The following is a 14,133-nucleotide window of genomic DNA, read 5'->3' as shown; positions in this document are numbered from 1 at the left end:
TTTAAAAGCAAATTTTCCAAGTTATTGCTAAGAGTTGACATTTGTAAATACTGATTAAAAGACAAATTTTAAATCAGTCTCTGAAAAGATGACATGGCATTGAGGTGCTAAGGTTTTGAAAAAAAGGACATCACTGGGAAATTGTGCTGTGTGGACCGGACACTGCATATACCTTGAAAACTGAGGGGCTGCCGAAGCTCCCCCTTGTATGTAGTGATGGAGCAGGGAGGCAAAGCCAAGGTTCGTTTCCCCTGGAGCTCATGAACTTTCCAGGATTCTGTGTTGTATCGAAGAGTTGGTTGGGGTCACGACTCTGCCTTATTTGGCTGTGACCCCTGGCAAAGCATTTAACCCAAGTTTTGTAATCTGTAAATTAAAAGGGGCTCAACTACACTACTTAGACCTAACATTTTAAGTCTCATGTGGAATCGCTGCCACACTGAAGGGCTCCAGGTTGTGTTAACACAGGAGCGGAGTGAAATTTCTGTTTCTATTCCCTTATTTTTCTTTCTCCCATGGAGAAGAGGAAGAGTCAAACTTGTGTATAGTAACCACTAAGCTTGAAGTTTACTCTGAGATGAAGGACAGGTAAAGCCTGTACCCACTCCGTCTTCTGGCCACTTCCACCCTCCCTCAGTGGTCAGGCTCATAGTCCCATGGCTTTGCTTTTCTTCTCTCCTTCCCTTGCTACACTTCTTCCACACAAGGCCTCTTCCATTTTTCCATTTCTCTTCCCTCTGCTCAGGCCAACTCTAGCCTTCAGGTCTTGGTTTAGATGCCAGTTCTGCAGGGAAGCGTCCCCTGCTTGCCTAGGCTGCCTGTGCAGCCCCACTTTCACACCCATCCTTACTGTGCATGGAAGCCTGTTTTACAATTATAATTGATTCTTTTTAAATTACTATCTGTCCCTGCTTAAGGTCAGGGACAGGACTATCTTTTTCACCTTGTTTTTCTGACAAGCCAGAATAATGCAGTGCCCTGATAAATGGTCTAGTCAAAGAACTAGTTCTGCCTTCTTGGGCTAGTAGCTTGTTTTCCCACTTCTTTTCTTGCTCTTTGACATCCCCTTCTCCATCCGGCAACCAGTGATCATTTCAGAGTGTGTCAGATTTGGCCACACTCCTGTGTAAAAGCCTCAATGGTCTCCCATTGCATTTAGAATAACATCCAAATCCTTTACCATGACTTCAAGGCTTCCTTTCCAAAGTCATCTTTTCTTAGACCCATGAGCATGATTTTAACTCCTAGAACACAATAAATAAAAGCATTCTTCTCTGAGGACCTTTGCCTGTTGCTCTGCCCCTGATCTTCACATGCTACTTTTTTAAAAAAAGATTTATTCATGAGAGACACACAGAGAGAGGCAGAGACACAGAGGGAGAAGCAGGCTCCATGCAAGAAGCCCAATGTGGGACTCAATCCTGGGACTCCAGGATCACACGCTGGGCCGAAGGCAGGTGCTAAACCACTGAGCCACCCAGGTGTCCCATTCATATGCTATTTCTTAGCAGTTGGTCTCATTTCATACATTATGGTTCTGTCCATCCTTTCCAAGGAAGCTCAGGCCCTGTCACTTACTTCTATTCCCGTCTTAATTTTCCATCAAGTGTGTTTTTGACTGAATGTATCTCTCATTCATTCATTCATTCATGCATTCATTCATTCATGTCTTGTGTGGTCTAGTCCTATCTACTCTAGTGTAAAGCTGCATCCTCAGGAGCAGGGACTTGCTTCATTAGCACCAAGGGCAATTTCCTCCATAGTGGGGGCCCAGAGAATCTTTATGAAAGGAAATAATACGAACTCCAGTGAGAGTATAGACATCGAGTGGGAGAAGTTCAGGAGAGGGGGCTAACACTGTGCGCCATGATGGGAAACAAGGCTCCAAAGAAGGAACTAAAGCATTTGTTTTGGCTGATTAAGGGTAGAGGAAGTCATTAATGGCAATGGGAATGGTCTGAACAAAGATGAGGCAGGGGTGCTTTACAGGCAGTTTGGTCCATTAAAAAGTCCAGTTAAAGGACACCTGGGTGGCTCAGCCTGTCTCTGGCTCAGGGCATGATCTGTAAGTCTTAGGATCGAGTCCCATATCAGGCTCCTTGCCTAGAGTCTGCTTCTCCCTCTGCCTACGTCTCTGCCTTTCTCTGTGTCTTTCATGAACAAATAAAATCTTAAAAAAAAAAAAGTCCAGTTAATGTGTACTGAAGGTTTGTTCATAGCAGTAATGAGAGATTATGTTGGGAAGAGAGTAGATACTCTATTTGGAAACTTGAGAATGCCAAGGGGGAAAATCTGGGCTCTCATCAATGGTCAAAGGGAAACCTTTTAAATATTTTGGCCAGGTAGTGTCATGTTAGAAGTGGTGCTTTAAAAAATGATCTTTGAAGCTATACCCTCCATTTAGCCCATTTTTCTTATTTTCTTCACCTGAGACCTAAAAATCCCTCTGCTTTCCATTCTTGCCTCTCTTTGAAGACTTTCTCCAAACTTTTTTTTATTCTCAGGGTGTCCAAGCATGCTCATACACTTCATTACTCAAGTCACTTGCCTGGGTGTGCACCTGTGAAAAATGAACATCATGGGCCTGATAAATGAGTCCAATAACCGCAGGTTTGGTTTTTCATGTGTTTGTATGTATGAATGTTAGGTTTCTAAGATTAAATCTCAGGAGCAAGCAAGTTATGCTGTTTTATAGCTCCCTGTCAGTGATGAATCTGGCCAAATTTTAGAGGTAAATGTTGTGGGTGTTCTTTAGATGAAACTGCTTTATATTGCTGTCCCTACAGTATTAAAATGGCTAAATCTATGCTCTGTCAGTCGAAGATTCTTGATGCTGAATTCCGTTCTATAGTAAATTTGAGTGAGGGTCGTCCAGTTTTTATAGTTTTAGAGGAAGTGTAGAGCTCTTCTATTCATCTGTTCTTACAGTGATCAGAGAAACAGCTGTTACCCTTCTAGGTTAGTCCCCTCAAGGACTGATAAAAAGCCATTATTACTACAATTGCTTCATACCACTTCCTTTTGTTGGACAAGAAGCATGCTAATGCAACCAAGATCCTGCTATTTCTCCTAAATGAGAGATAAAAAAAAAATGCATTCAAGGAACTTACAGTACTTCACAAATCAATTTTATTAATTTAAACACAAAATTAATGAAGAAAAATTCTGTACACAATTGTGGACACAACACACCTTTATACAGTAAAGCCAAGATAAACTTTGTCTTTCCCATCTGTGGAGTACAAAAACATAAAATGAAAAGGGTAAAAAATTGTCAACTTCTGTTCGCTTCAAGCAAAAAAAAAAAAAAAAAAAAAAAAAGGAAAAAAAACCCCAAATTCAATTGTTAAACAATTTGGAAAATTCACAACTAATTCTAGCAGCAACATGAAACTTCAGGAAAAGATAGAGTAGCTTTTTAGCTACTTTGGGTTAAAGCTGGTGTTTGTTTTTTTTCCCCCAATGTAATATTAAAGAAAATTCATCCAAAAAATAATTTCATAACAATGTAAGGCTTAAGATGAAAACTACTGTCCAAACTCATCACTTTTGGAGAAACTGTCTTATGGCCTAACAGAGGTGACAATTTTTACTTCCCAGATTTATGCTTTATACATAATGTAGATGAAGAATAACCTTGGTGATATTTTCTTGGTGATGATGATCGGGCCATGTCCACTGCTCGCAATGAACTTTCCAGGGAGGGTGGGGGAAAGATGTGGAGGAAATCAGAAGGGACAATCAAAAAGATTTTGTTGATTTCCAGATATGTGGTAATGTCCTTCTTTATCTAAGCAAGAAAATGCAGACCCTAAAATCTGAGCACACAAAAACTTTTCTAGTCTCCAATTCAAGAACCATTTTATTAATAAAATATATCTATCAATCATCTACATTCTTTCTGTGGGAAGAAGCATTTGCATAATTTTTTCAAGTAGTTACATATAATACAATAGCATTGAAAATGAAAAAGTGAGGTTGTAAGAGGACTTTTTTTCAAATTATTTAAGACACTGCTGTGTTGTTTTACCAAGGTCCTCCTAATAGCATTAAAAAAAAATTGGGAAAAATAATTTGGAAAACAAAATCCTATTAACATCCATGCTTTTGGTCTTGACATCATCTAAAAATAAAAACAAAAACTTCCATTATCTACATATTTATACCCAGTACTTCGATAAGGCACTGCACATGACTTTGTGCACACATCGCCTCATACTTCACTATCAAGGCATTGCTACCTTTCAATATCATTTTCTAAACAATATGTAAAAGAATCATCCATTATTACAAATTTACACCAAAAATTCTCTCTGTACATGATTGTCTCAGTGATGTACATATTACACGTTTAAATTAGACATACTTTAAACTACTTTGCAATGTGCTAAGATTCAAAGTACTTGCTGTGTCGTGAGGCAAAGGCCTTTACTCGCTTATTATGATGCTACTGTCTCTTCAATTATTTGATGTCAAAAAAGTCTGGTTGAGTGAATTGTATGGTGCTGGAATCATACCTCAATAAAGCTGTTTTTAAAAAGTCTGTTCATAAATAAGTAGAGATGTACAGATTACCCTGGGTATGAGACACCAAAAAAGTAAACTTTCTTTACAAGAAAATCCCCTCACGGATTCAGGAAACCCATTTCAGTCTTTGTTGTGCAATCAAGTTTGCTGTACTGGAGAAGCTGTTTATGTCACATTGAAGATGCTAACAATGTAAGCGTTTGCAGGTCCTTTCTTCACAGGTTTGAACCACGTAGTTAATGTGGCAAAGACACATCACACTGTACTAGAACATTCTCATGGCTTATTTTCATTGGATTCACAGTACTAGAGGCAACAGCTGTTCTGAAGAGATTGGTGTGGTCCTTCATTTACCACAAGGGCAGAGGTGAAGAACGACAGCAGCTGTGTGTCACCATGTTGAAATCACTACGTTGGGTACTCCAGCGCTGACTCAGGACTCAGGCCTGCTGGATATTTTCCTGGTCACAGGGCAGTTGTGCGGTTTCAAAGTGCTATGAAGCCGTTACAGGTACTCCAGTTCCAAGGCATGATGTAGGGCCATGAGGTCCGAGTGACTAGAGATCCTCCAGAAGGGCATCGCATGCTGTGGAAGGGGCAGACACACGGTGAGGGCAGACAGTGCTCCCAGCAAGAAGCCTTAAACCTGCTTTTGAAATTCGCTACAACGCTCATCCCCTTTTTTCAGTATTGTGAGAACTGCCAGGGAAGATCTTAACATCACATCTGTTTAAAACAAAAATTCAAACTTAATCCTCCCCTAAGACTACTGGAGTGCATTTTAAAATATAATCTGGAGTCTGTTTCTTTTAAGAAAGTGATGGATATTTCTGAAGTCGATCTACACTGTGACTTGAGTGCCAAGTCCAAACTTTACATAGAATACAGTAGCTATGAATGAAACTTTGTCAAAAATGGTTGCCTTTCAAAATACATAGCCAGTGGATTTTTAAGGCTGAACGTTAAAGCAGTTTTCCTTAGTTGGTAGTATTTTATATTTTTCAAAACTTAGTTTTACTCCTGTAAGAAGCAGCTTTTTTCCATTTACTTCCATTAGGGATTCTTCATGTTGACCTTGAAATGGCTTTACCATATGGGAAAATTTTCAGTGACTATATAACATTTTTTTTTGTAGTTGTTTAAAAAGAATCTAAAAATCTAGTTTAAATGATGAGAATATTTGTAAAACACCTGAATTAGCCAGAGATAGGAAAAGGAGATTACTTCATCCATGAAGGATGAAAACATGATTATAAATTGTTATTGCTCAAAAGCTCTACAATAAGTACTTAAGCATCAGCAAATCTTTTTTTCAAATAAGAGAAAAATAACCATTTTTCAGAAGACAACATTCTACTTAGCCCATAGAAAAGCAGCTTTTTAAACAAAAGAAACAGGGTGAAGGCCTGAGTATAATTTGCAATTATAGTGCTAAGGAATTAAAATCAGACTAACAGAAGCATTTGGCGTAGAAGCAAATTAGTAGGTAAAAGTGGAAGCAAGTAACTATTTTGATGTAAATCGCATAGCTGTTGTATTCTGGAAATGCACACTATTAAGTTATTAATAATGCCTTTGTCTCAAGTAATCTGCTAAAAGCATATACCACTTTCCAATTCAAATGTAGACCTTTCTGGACTCTGTATTTTTCAATAACAACAGTCCAGCATCGAGTATTAGAGATCTCTTTTCAAAGTTTTAGTATGATCTACTTGGCAACTTTGCATTCATTCACTCCTGTTTTTCTAATCAAAAGTAATGCAGTCTGTTTTGCCTCTGCAGGGATGGTATAGAAGACGGCCTTGGTCCACCCTCTCAGTCTGGGTGAGAAGTAGAAATATACAACAATCATGAGCCTTTATCTCTGTTATGAAAGGACTAGGAGGAAGCCAGTTCCCATTACCTGAGAAACTGGGGAAATACCTGGTAAGAGGTAGTAGTAGTTAAGCTAGGTATGAAAGGATGACTAACTATTCAGAAGAACACTTGATGGCTGTGTGTGTTAGAGGGCAGAGAATGAAGGAGAGGTTCACTGTTAGGATGCTGGCTGTATATGAGAGAAAGACATGATTGGCTGCAGGAGCCACATGGAGCAGGGCCTGCTCCATAATAACAATGACAGCTATGATTCTCACCATCATTTTTTCATCAGTGAAATAAAAACTGAGTCTTAGAGGAAAAGCAGAGAGGTTTAAATAACAGCAGGTAAGGAGTGAGCACTCGATTCACACCAGGTCTGGTCTGAATCTGAAGCCCAGATGCTCTAATGCCTCCTAACTATTCTCAATGGCCTTTTAATCCAGCAGTATAAATTATCAGCACCATAGTATATAGCTTAAAACACACTCCCTTCTGAATTCTGTTGAGTGAAGGACACTGAAAATTTGAGTGACTGATATATAGATCAGATTTGGAAAATATTTGTAGTTATAACACAGAAAGCTTTCCTTCTTTTTCTGTTATTAGAATAAAAATCCACATGTACTGTAAAATGTTTGCATAAAGTAGAACTTCAGTTTTATAGAGAAATGTGAATCCTTTCTGATCCTACTATCCAGATAGCCTCCATATTTTTCTATATCTTTTATATGTGCATTCTCATATTTGAAATTGTGTATGTAGTATGTACCATTTAGCAACCTGCTCATTTTACTACTTAATCTCAAGTCCATTTCTGACACATCATTTTTAAGGAAAATCATTATGCAATTTTGAATTATGACTTAGTTTTCCTGGAGCCCCAGCTTACCCATAAAATGAAAGTTTGGGGAAATGACTCAAGGTTGTGTCCTGGCTTAATGAAGCCTATAACATTAATATTGTAGCTACAGCAGCTGTATAAAATAATATGCATGACCTATGCCCCCACTGACAAGAACCAACATGGAAAAAGAAGAGGAATTAGAATTGAAGAGGATGAAAAATTACCTACATATTACATGATTTTATATACAAATGCTAGATCTAACCAGCAAATTCAATAAAAGCTGCAGAACACAAAATTAACTGATTTTTGTATGTGTTTCTACGTACTAATGACAAATTACCTGCAAAAAAAAAAACAGGAATTAATTTAAACAAGGAAAATAGCTACACTAAAAAGCACAAAACATTAATGAAAGAAACTACTATACACAAATGGAAAGGTGTCTCATGTTCATGGATTGGAAGAATTCACATTGTTTAAATGTCTGTGCTACCCAATCATAGATTCACTGCAATTCCTATCAAGATTTCAATAGCATTTTAGAGAAGTAGAAAAAAATGAATGTAAAATGGCCAAAGCAATCCTGAGAAAGAAAGTGGGAAACATCACGTTTCTTGATTTCAAGGTATATTATAAAGCTATGGTAATAAAAACAATATAGTACTGGCATAAAAACAGACACATAGATCAATGAGACAGAATCAACTACCTAGAAATAGACCACATATATATGGTCACATAACATTTGACAATGAAGCCAAGAATACTCAGTGGATAAAAAGGCAGTCTCTTTATTAAATAGTGCTGAGAAAATTGGCTGCAAACATGTAAACAAATGAAACTAGACCCCTCCCCCTACTTTACACCACTCACAAATTAACTCAAAATGGATTAAAGACTAAAATGTAAGACCAGAAATTAGAAAACTCCATAGAAAAAAAATCTGCTTGACATGGAACTTGGCAATGATTTTTTTTTTTTTTTTTGGATATGGCCTCTAAAGCACAAGCAAAAAAACCAAATGGATTGCATCGAACTAAACTTCTGCATACCAAATGAAATGATCAACAAAATGGAAAGACAACCTAAAGAATGGGAGGAAAAAAATCTGTAAATCATATATGTTGGTTTAATAACCTAATTAAAGATGGGCAGGGAACCTAAATAGACGTTTTTCCAAAGAAGATATACTGATGGTTAACAGATACATTAAAAGGTGTTCAACATCACTAATCTGGGAACTGCAAGTCAAAACTACAATGAGAACTTATATCTGTGAGAATATCACCAAAAAGACAAGAGATAACATGCTTGCGAGTCGTGGAGAAAAGGGAACCCTTGTGTACTGTTAATGGGAATGTTAAAAAAAAAAAAAAATAGAACTACCATATGATCCAGCAATTCCACTTCTGGGTGTATATCCAAAGGAAACAAAAACATTGTTGAAAAGATATCTGTGCCCTTTTGCTCATTACAGCATTATTCACAATAGCCAAGACGTGGAGACAACCTGAGTGTCCACTGATGAGGGAATGGATAAGAGAGTTGTAGCATACATATACAATGGAATATTACTGAACCACAAAAATGAAAATCCTACCATTTGCAACAACATGGAAGGACCTTATGCCTAGTAAAATAAGTCAGACAGAGAAATATAAGCAACATATGATCTCACTTATATTTAGAATCTTAAAAGAAAACAAAACCCAAACTCATAGAAAAAAAGATCAGATTTGTGGCTACCAGACATAGGGTGGGATTATATGAAAGTGATTGAAAGATCTGGTTGTAGAATAAAGAATATGGCTTTATAGTATATTTGAAATTTAGGAACAGACTCTAAGAATTCTCAGCATAAGGAAAAACTTTTTAAAAAAACACATTTTTTGTAGCTATATGATAGATGTTAACTAATATTGTGAAATGATTGCTATAATAATGTAACTCAAATCATTATGCTGCATACCTCCTCAAACTTATACAGTGATGTGGCTAGAATGTTATGTTCATAATAAAGACTAATAAGGAAGGAGGTTTTTATAGGTAGAAGCACTGGGAAGATAGTTGGAGGTGTGGCTGGCCAGTAGCAGAGAAATTATGCCACAGGACAGTGGAAATGGAATGTGCACAATGGATGGGAGCCACATGAAGGAACAATTCATGCATCTTGGTGATGGGTTGGAGGAAGGGACCACCAAAGAAAATTTGCGTGGGTGAACTGGGTTCATTAGCTGATATTCAGATGGGATGGCATAGGTTGCTTAAATGAAGATACTCCATCAGGTAACTAGAGCCATGGGACTGAAAACAGGGCTAACCACTAATATTAACAGAAATGATAGCTGAAACTGATGAGCATATTATTTTATTTGCCTGGGTGGCTCAGTAGTTGAGCATCTGCCTTTGGCTCGGGTCATGGTCCCGGGGTCGGGATTGAGTCCCACATTGGGCTCCCCCCAGGAGGCCTGCTTCTCCCTCTGCCTATGTCTCTGCCTTTCTGTGTCTTTCATGAATAAACAAAATATTTTCAAAAAGACTAGGCATATATTGAGAGAAATGGATACTAAAGCCAGAATCTTGGAAAGTAGCACAGGTTTTGGGGTGATTAGAACCAAAATATTCCCTGACTAATGGGAAAATGACACATCCTTCCTGCTCCTCTTGTCTTGTCCATATGTGCAACTTCCCAAATTCTTTTATGTTCCCTTTCCTCCTCATCTAGTTTTTTGCATTTATCCCTTCTAGTTATACAGGAAATCACTAACATAAAAAGCTGTGTGCTTGGACACTCAGATGTAAGTTGAATTTTGCTGAAGAATATATTTATAAGATGCTAAACACAAAAGGACATAACCTTGGGCTTAGGTATTGTACTCCTTGGGACTTATCCCACAGATACAGATACACTTGCCCCTGCCTGAATAACATAAAGACCATTCACTACAGAACTGTTTGTAGTAGTAAATATGGGAAACCACCTAAATATTTAGCCTCAGGGGACTCACTGAAGTATATACAGCACATCTATGTAACAGAATACCAATGCAGACATTTAAAACAATTAGAGATAGAGAACTCCATGTATTGATATGGAATGACTACCAGGATATATTGTTAAAAAAGGAAGGTACAGAAAAAAAGTGTGTAGTTACCATTTGTATATATATATAAACCAACAAAACAACTGTGCTTTCATGTTATCTGTGGAGAATTTGCATCTGGAGGTAAAAATACTTCCTAAGTTGTAAATAAAAAAATCTTGGAAGATAGATTTTTCTAAAAATTCATGATGAAATTTATTGCATAGCATTGCTCTTTTATTATTTGTATATCGGGCTTCTATTCTAGACAGATGTGAATTCTTTAAGAACAAAGATGAAATCCAGTTTAGGACCTGGCATACATAATGTTCTCATTAAAATTCACCATAGTTGGTGTTAGTAATCTCCATGTCTCAAATTCTATAAGCAAAAAAATTCATTAAAAATGTTACTTTTTTACTTTTTTTTTTCCCCAAAGGCAGCTCTCATTTTTCTCCTGAATAATTCACTTAGAATTCAGCATTATCAATCAGGTTCTCTACTTCATCTTGGATTTCAACAAATTTTGGAGTTCACATTTAAAATGAACATTTTTTTTAGTTTGTCTAGTATACAGATGGCAATGCAGGAAGACCTTGAACACACCTCCTCCATGAACACATCAAATAGGCACTTATTTATTTAGCAATATCTTCTGAAGAACTGAGAGTTGACTGAACACCTTCTGCACAACAAAAGACAGACCACACAGGAAATGGCAAAAGAAAAAGAGACATGAAGCCCCACCTCCAATGCTATGAATAGCAGCAGGGAGGAATAGTACCAAGCAACCTTGAACATATCTGTCCATCCTGGGGCACACAAAAAACTGCAGTTTAAAGTGCAACTAGAATATAAAGGATCTTGCCCTAGAATTCCACCAAGTAGTGAGGGAGCTGCTGAAAATCTGTGGTGGAGTGGTGGTCAAATGCCATGGTCTATGTTCCCCTTCGACTTTGATAGCATGGAAAGAAGCAGGGTCTGGACATCATAGCTGACTCACCACCTCAGTGAGCCCCTAGCCCGTTGGAGCCCCACCTCTCCCACCAAGGTGACTCCATTGCAGTATACACATGCTCATTACAGCTCAGTCATCTGCCAAGGTGACACAAGCACAAAACACTCCACTTTGGTGGTAGATGATTTGCCAGGGCATCCTAGCACATGGTACCCTGAGAAACCATGGCCCATTCCTGCCTTGGCTCCGGCTGCTCTGCCAGAGCACTCCTACACAGAACACCCTGAGATACACTGGCTTATACCCACATTAGCTATCCTGCCCGGTTGCTTTCCACACAAAGAACACCAGGACTGCCCCAACCTGTGACTACTCTAGCTCAGGCCATCCCACCAGGGCAGCCCCAGCACAGAGTACCCCGGGACCCCAAGCCCAGGCCAGCCATAGCTCCAGCAGGCCAGCCAAAGTTGCTAAGCACACACAGTCTACATAGAGGATGACCATACACAGGACCATTCCTTCAAGTTTAGGGGAAATTGCTATTTTACTTAATTCATATAAACAAACAGAGAGAGTCAAACAAAATGAGGAAACAAAGGGTTATGCTCCCAAAGAAAGAACAAGTTTAAAGCCTCAGAACATAGAGAGTTCAAATTAATGGTCATAAAGATGCTCACTGGACTGAGGAGTGGATGAATTCAGAATTTCAACAAAAAGAAAATATAACAAAGCATCAAAGTTGGAGAATAACTGAAATGAAAAATATACTAGGGGGAATTGACAGCAGAATAGAGGATGAAAAAAATAGATCAGTGATCTGGAAGACAAAGTAATGGAAAGCACCTAAGCTGAATAGCAAAAAGAAAAAAAAATAAAAATAAGGATAGGTTAAAGGATCTCTTAGATAACATCAAGCCAACAAACATTCGTATTATGGGGATCCAAAAAAAGAAAAGAGTGAGATAAAGGGGCAGAAAATTTTCTAATCCAGGGAAGGAAAGACATATCTAGGTTCAGAAGGCACAGAGAATCCCACACAAGATGAACCCAATGAGGTCTATACCATGACACATAAAAATTAAAATGGCAAAGTTTAAAGAGAAAAATTTAAAAGTAGCAAGAGAGAAGCACTTAGTTACATACAAGGAAAACCTCATAAAGTTATTAGCTAATATTTAAGCAGAAACTTTGCAGGTTTAGGAAAAAGTGGCATGATATATTGAAAGTGCTAAAAGGAAAGAAGCCAACAACAAAGAATACCAGGCAAGATTATCATTCAGAATTGAAGGAGGGATAGTTTCCCAGACAAACAAAAATTAAAGGAGTTCGTCACCACTAAACTGGGCTTACAAGAAATGTTAGAGTCCTTAAGTAGAAGCAAAAAGGCCATAATTAGAAGAAAATTATGAAAGGACAAAATTTCACAAGTAAACATAAAGGTAGAATAACCATTTATAAAGTTAATATGAAGATTAAAGACAAAAGTAACAAAATCAAGTATATCTAAAATTAGTTAAGGGGACTCACAAAATAAAAACATGTAAACTATGATAGAATGCATAAAACATGGAAGTAAAAATGAAGTTTTTTTGGAATGTAGTTTAAGTGATCTTCAACTTAATATAGGCTGCTATATACTCAGGATAATATATATAAACCTCAGGGTAACCACAAACCAAAACTAATAACAGATACATAAGAAAAAAGAGAAAAAGAGCCACATGTCACTAAAAAAAAAAAAAAATCCAATCACAAGGAAAGAGAGCAAGAGAAGAACTACAAAAATAATCAGAAATCAATGAACAAAATGGCCCTAAGTACATATCTATCAATAATTACTTTAAATGGTGTAAATGCTCCAATCCAAAGATACAGGGTGAAGAAATGGATAAAAAAAAAAAAGATATCTATACGTTGTTTACAAGGGACTCACTTCAGACCTAAAGACACATATGGACTGAAAGTAAAGGGATGGAAAAAGATTTTCCATGCAAATGGAAATAGATAAAAAAAGCTGGGGTAGGAATGCTTATATCAGACAAAAATAGACTATAAAACAAAGAAGGGCATTGCATAGTGATAAAGAGATCAATCCAACAAGAGGATATAACAGTTGTAAATATTTATGTATCTAACACTGGAGCACCTAAATACATAACACAACTATTAACAGACACAAAAGGGAAAAAATGACAGTAATATAATAGTAGTAGAGGACTTTAATAACCCCCTTACATGAATGGATCATTCAGACAGAAAATTAACAAAGAAATAGTGGCTCTAAATGACACATTAGATATGATGGATTTAATAGATATATACAGAACATTCCATGCCCAAACCATAGAATACATATTATTTTCAAGTGTACTTGGTATGTTCTCCAGGATAGATCACATGTTGGGCCACAAAACAAGTCTCAATAAATTTAAGAAGATTAAAATCATTTCAAGTATCATTTCAGACCACAACAGTATAAAACTAAAATCAATTACAAGAAAAAACTGGAATAAAATGATGTGGAAGCTAATGGGTCAACAAAGAAATTAAAGAGGAAATAAAAAATAAAAGTGAAAATAAAAACACAAAGGCCTAAAATCTTTAGGACACAGTGAAAGCACTTTCAAGAGGAAAATTTATAGTGATTCAGGCCTACTTCAAGAAATAAGGAAAATCTCAAATAATCTAACCTTACACTTAAATAAGTATAAAGCCCAGTGTGTAGAAGGAAATAATAAAGTTCAGACTGGAAATAAAATAGACTTAAAAAAATAGAAAAGATCAACAAATCCAAGAGCGGGATCTTGGAAAAGTTAAACAAAACTGACAAACCTTTAGTCATACTTATCAAGAAAAAA

At 37.1% G+C, this 14,133-nt stretch overlaps 1 protein-coding gene across 4 annotated transcripts in view; it reads right to left on the bottom strand.

Annotated features, from left to right (window-relative positions):
• Positions 1-3,844: 3,844 nt before the first annotated feature.
• Positions 3,845-14,133, bottom strand: part of EYA1 (EYA transcriptional coactivator and phosphatase 1) — a 169,491-nt gene continuing 159,202 nt past the window's right edge. For all 4 annotated transcript variants that reach the window (XM_055318297.1, XM_055318298.1, XM_055318299.1 and 1 more), the window contains exon 18: positions 3,845-5,113. In XM_055318297.1, coding sequence (XP_055174272.1) covers positions 5,033-5,113 — 81 coding nt within the window. In that variant the 3' untranslated portion in view covers positions 3,845-5,032. The remainder of the gene's footprint in view (positions 5,114-14,133) is intronic.

The sequence above is a fragment of the Nyctereutes procyonoides genome, unplaced genomic scaffold, assembly GCF_905146905.1.
Source record: "Nyctereutes procyonoides isolate TBG_1078 unplaced genomic scaffold, NYPRO_anot_genome, whole genome shotgun sequence".
NCBI classification, from domain to species: domain Eukaryota; kingdom Metazoa; phylum Chordata; class Mammalia; order Carnivora; family Canidae; genus Nyctereutes; species Nyctereutes procyonoides.
Note: the sequence above shows the minus strand (reverse complement) of the source record. Positions and strands in the feature narration are given on the sequence as shown.